The 4,871-nt window shown below is 38.9% G+C and overlaps 1 protein-coding gene and 1 long non-coding RNA gene across 2 annotated transcripts; one reads left to right on the top strand and one right to left on the bottom strand.

The window, feature by feature from the left end:
* On the bottom strand, positions 1–660 carry LOC126664520 (uncharacterized). The gene is made up of 2 exons (XR_007637444.2): positions 582–660; positions 1–377 (listed from the first exon to the last, which is right to left on the bottom strand). It is a non-coding gene; the product is annotated as an uncharacterized LOC126664520 (long non-coding RNA).
* Positions 661–1,123: 463 nt separating this feature from the next.
* Positions 1,124–4,871, top strand: LOC126664519 (leucine-rich repeat receptor-like protein kinase PXC2). The gene is made up of 2 exons (XM_050356945.2): positions 1,124–2,578; positions 3,206–4,871. Exons 1-2 carry the CDS (start codon positions 1,143–1,145, stop codon positions 4,638–4,640), a joined length of 2,871 nt encoding a protein of 956 aa, XP_050212902.1. The 5' UTR covers positions 1,124–1,142; the 3' UTR covers positions 4,641–4,871.

The raw sequence follows: 4,871 nt of genomic DNA on the forward strand, positions 1-4,871 counted from the left end.
TTCAAAAGTCCACGATCCCCTTCATTGATCTCATAAACACACAGTTCTTGCAATAATTCAAGAATCAAACTAATCAATTAAAAAACCCAGCTAAAAATAAAGAGAGATAACCAAAGAGACATGACAACTAAATTAACTTTACAATAAAACACATCAGAAGCTATTATCGTCACCATCGTTCAGCCACCGCCTTCATCGTCGTTCCGCCACCGCCATTTTTTGCCTCATCATTTTGCTGCCGCCACCGTTACTTCTTCCACATGGTTATGTCACCGTCGTTACCATTCCGCTGCTTCAGGGCTTCTTTTTATCCAGATCTGCTATGTGAAAACCAATATGTTGATCGATTTGAAGAGAACGTGAAGAACGTAAAAAAACTGCCAAAGAAGAAACAAAATAGGCAAAATGGTAGGAAAGAAAAGAATTTAGAAAATAAGTCTAAAAAAGAAAAACAAATCTGTAGTGTATGTAAAGATTAAGAAGGCACTGTATAAAAGTAAAAGTTGCAAAAATAATCGTAAAACGTATAAAAAGCCCTTTTGTTTATTACAGTAATAGTAATTAAATAGCTTCGCATTTACTTCTTCTTCCCCTCTGTCTGCACAGTGTCTGTCCACTGCTACTATTACTACTCCCCATAACTCACACACCATCGTCACAATCACATCCCTTTATTTCTACCACTACAGCCCCCCCCATTCATTTCTCAAACCACCCTCCTCCTCCGTCTCTCCCGCCTAATCCCCCGCCGCCGCCCACTGCTTCTCATTCCTTCTTTCCCAGTTTTCACTGCATTTTCATACACTTTTCAATTCTATCGGCGGGTTTTCTGCTCACTGTCAGTTTACTATCACTGACCTCTTATTTTGTTTCTTCTTCTATTCTTATTTCAAATAAATACAATCTGAAACAAAACGTTTTGTTTTGTTTTGTTTTCTTCCCCTTCCTTTTTAGTCCCACACTCACCTCTTTGTCTTTTCCACTTCTCTCTCTAAAATCTCCCTCTGCTTCACTTCTACGTACCATTTTGCTCAAACTGCATCAAACCCACGAATCTAAACTCAGTGTTTTATAGTAATTTCTGTGAAAGATCCAATCTTTTTCATTCATCATGAGTTGCCACCATTAAAATTTCGAATACCATGATGCTCAAATTTTGCATCTTTGTTATTTTATTTAGTGTTCTTGGAGAATCCTTAGACCCTACATTCAATGACGATGTTCTTGGATTAATAGTGTTTAAAGCAGGCATTCAAGACCCAGATTACAAGCTCTCATCATGGAATGAAGATGATGTGAATTCTTGTAATTGGGTTGGTGTTAAATGTGACCCTAAAACTCAGAGGGTTACTGAGTTGGTTCTTGATGGTTTCTCTCTGTCTGGTCACATTGGTCGTGGCCTTATTCGCCTTCAGTTTCTTCAGATTCTGTCTTTATCAAACAATAATTTTAGTGGTTCTATAAACCCTGATCTTGCTCAGCTTGGTGCTTTGCAAGTTATTGACTTGAGTTATAATCATCTCTCAGGGGTTATTCCTGAGGAGTTTTTTAAGCAATGTGGATCAATGAGATCAGTTTCATTTGCTGAAAATGATCTCACTGGGAAGATTCCTGATTCTTTGTGCTGGTGCCCTTCTATGGCTGCTGTTAATTTCTCAGCTAATCAGCTTTCTGGGGGATTACCATCTGGTTTATGGTTTTTGAGGGGGCTTAAGTCTCTTGATTTGTCTGATAATTTGCTTGAGGGAGAGATTCCTGTAGGGGTTGGTAATTTGTATGATTTGAGAGTGGTTAATATGCAAAAGAATAGATTTTCTGGTCAGCTTCCAGTGGACGTTGGAGGTTGTGTGGTTTTAGAAATGCTTGATTTTAGTGAGAATTCTTTGGTTGGTAGCCTTCCTGATTCGTTGCAGAAACTCGGTTCTTGCACATCGCTCAGACTGCGAGGCAATTCGTTTGCAGGAGATGTTCCTGGTTGGATTGGGGAGTTAACTAGTTTAGAAAGATTAGATCTTTCTGCTAATGAGTTTACGGGTCGGATTCCGAGTTCAATAGGAAATCTTAATGCATTGAAGGAATTAAATCTTTCTATCAACCATTTTGAAGGAGGATTGCCTCAGTCTATGGCACATTGTGGTAGTCTTTTGGTTTTAGATGTTAGCCAGAATAGACTAAGTGGTAATCTTCCTCCATGGATTTTCAAGATGAGCTTAGAAACTATCTCTCTTTCTGGTAACAAATTTGTTTCGACTGCCTCATTGGCGTCCTCTGTTCGAGGTCTTAAGTTATTAGACCTATCTTCGAATGCCTTATCTGGTGAAATTCCGTCTGAAATAAGCGGTCTGAGCAGCTTGCTGCACTTGAATATATCAAGGAACAGAATCTTTGGTTCTATCCCATCAAGCATAGGGGAATTCAAAATGATTCAAGTTGTTGATTTTAGTAATAATAAGTTGAGTGGAAGAATTCCTTCTGAAATTGGAAGAGCAGCTTCTCTGGTAAAACTTGGATTGGAAAAGAACAGCCTAAGTGGAAAAATACCAACTCAAATAACAAACTGCTCATCTCTAAAATCTCTGTAAGTTACTTTCTTGGTCAATTCATGGCAATAAATTATGAACTTATATTACTCAGTTGCTGTTCCATCAGTAATGTTGACATTCTCTTGTTCCGGATTTTGTTCTGGTGGTTCTATCTTAAACTCTTATGCATGTCCTTAGCTGATTTAAATTGCAGCTTTATCGTTAATGTTAATGCTAGGATGCCTTACATGCCAACGTTGTTTCCGATGTGTATTCTAAATCTATGCAGTAGGACTTGATAATGAAAGCTTGATCATAACCTCATGAATGCTTGTTTCTATAAAATAACTGAAATTACTTGTGATTCCATTTGCATTGAAAAGTTTGGTCATAAGTACAATTCAAATTCTTCATTTATTTTATTGGATATTTGTGCTTTTCGGCATTAGTTATATAGTTAGAAAGGTTGAAGAAGAATAGTGAAGTAATATGATAAGTAAGAAACTAGTATTCATCCTTTCAAAAAAAAAAAGAAACTAGTATTCATGAATTGTTGTACCTTTTTTTTCTTTCTTTCAATTTTACAAGTTAAATTAGTATTATTTTAAAATTTCAAGCTACAAGTTAAGAGCCTACATTATTTGTACTAACAAATGCTCTTTTTCTACCTGTTTGTTTTTCAGAATTCTATCTTGGAACAATCTCTCTGGTCCGGTTCCTGCAGCCATTGCAAACCTAAGTAACCTGGAACATGTGGACCTATCCTTCAACAATCTCTCAGGAAACTTGCCGAAAGAGCTCGCAAATCTTTCCCACCTTTTGTCCTTCAATATATCCCACAACCACCTACAAGGTGAGCTTCCACTAGGAGGTTTCTTCAACACCATTTCCGCTTCAGCTGTCTCTGGTAATCCATCTCTATGTGGTTCTGCTGTTAATCGCTCCTGTCCTTCTGTCCATCCGAAGCCCATCGTTCTAAACCCTAATTCGTCCAACTCCTCCCATGGCTCCTCTTCAAATGGCAATCACCGGAAAATTGCACTCAGCATCTCTGCGCTCATTGCAATCGGTGCTGCTGCTTTCATTGCTCTTGGCGTGCTAGCTATATCGCTTCTCAACATCCGTGCACGGTCCTCTATGTTGCGAAATCTTGCTGAACCCACTTTATCCGGCGGGGAAGATTATAGTTGTTCGCCAACGAATGATCCAAACTACGGCAAGCTCGTTATGTTTTCCGGCGATGCTGATTTTGTTGCTGGTGCTCATGCATTACTCAACAAGGACTGTGAACTTGGTCGTGGTGGGTTTGGAGTTGTTTACAGAACAATACTTCGGGATGGGCGTTCAGTTGCCATAAAAAAGCTAACTGTTTCAAGTTTGATAAAGTCGCAAGACGAATTCGAGAAGGAAATAAAAATACTAGGACAAATCAGGCATCATAATGTTGTTGCACTGGAGGGTTATTACTGGACTCCATCTTTGCAACTCCTTATTTATGAACACATATCGAGCGGAAATTTGTACAAGCATCTCCATGACGGACCCAACACAAACTGCTTGTCGTGGCGTCAGAGATTCAACATAATTCTTGGGATGGCAAAAGGGCTGGCGTATCTGCATCAAATGAACATAATTCACTACAATCTTAAATCAACGAATATCCTGCTAGACGACGCTGGTGACCCAAAGGTTGGAGATTTCGGCCTAGCGAGACTGTTGCCTATGGTAGACCGTTGCATACTAAGCAGCAAAATCCAGAGTGCATTAGGGTACATGGCTCCCGAATTTGCATGTCGTACAGTAAAAATAACTGAGAAATGTGACGTTTACGGATTTGGCATCTTAGTTTTGGAGGTGGTGACAGGCAAGAGACCAGTAGAATACATGGAAGATGATGTGGTGGTTCTTTGCGACATGGTGAGGAGCGCGCTAGAAGATGGCAGGGTCGAGGAATGCGTCGATGAACGGATTCTAGGAAATTTTGCAGCAGATGAAGCAATACCAGTAATAAAACTTGGTCTAATCTGTGCATCTCAAGTGCCATCAAATAGGCCAGACATGGAAGAAGTGGTTAACATTTTAGAGCTGATACAGTCTCCTGCAGAGGAGTTTGAATAATTTGAACCTTTAGAGTTTAAGAAACATACAAATCAATACATCTTATGTTTTCACTGGTGAAGAAGAATCCGGTTGGTTTTATGAGTTTGAAATACTTAGTTTTTGTTGTTGTAATTCTGTTTGTATTATCTTGGTCTGATTATATTACAGTTTCTTCTGTTACCGGATTCTTGTTCACCGGTCGGATATAAGACATTTCTGATAACAAATCAATGATACATCTTTATATTA

Source organism: Mercurialis annua, linkage group LG1-X (genome assembly GCF_937616625.2).
Source record: "Mercurialis annua linkage group LG1-X, ddMerAnnu1.2, whole genome shotgun sequence".
Classification (NCBI taxonomy): domain Eukaryota; kingdom Viridiplantae; phylum Streptophyta; class Magnoliopsida; order Malpighiales; family Euphorbiaceae; genus Mercurialis; species Mercurialis annua.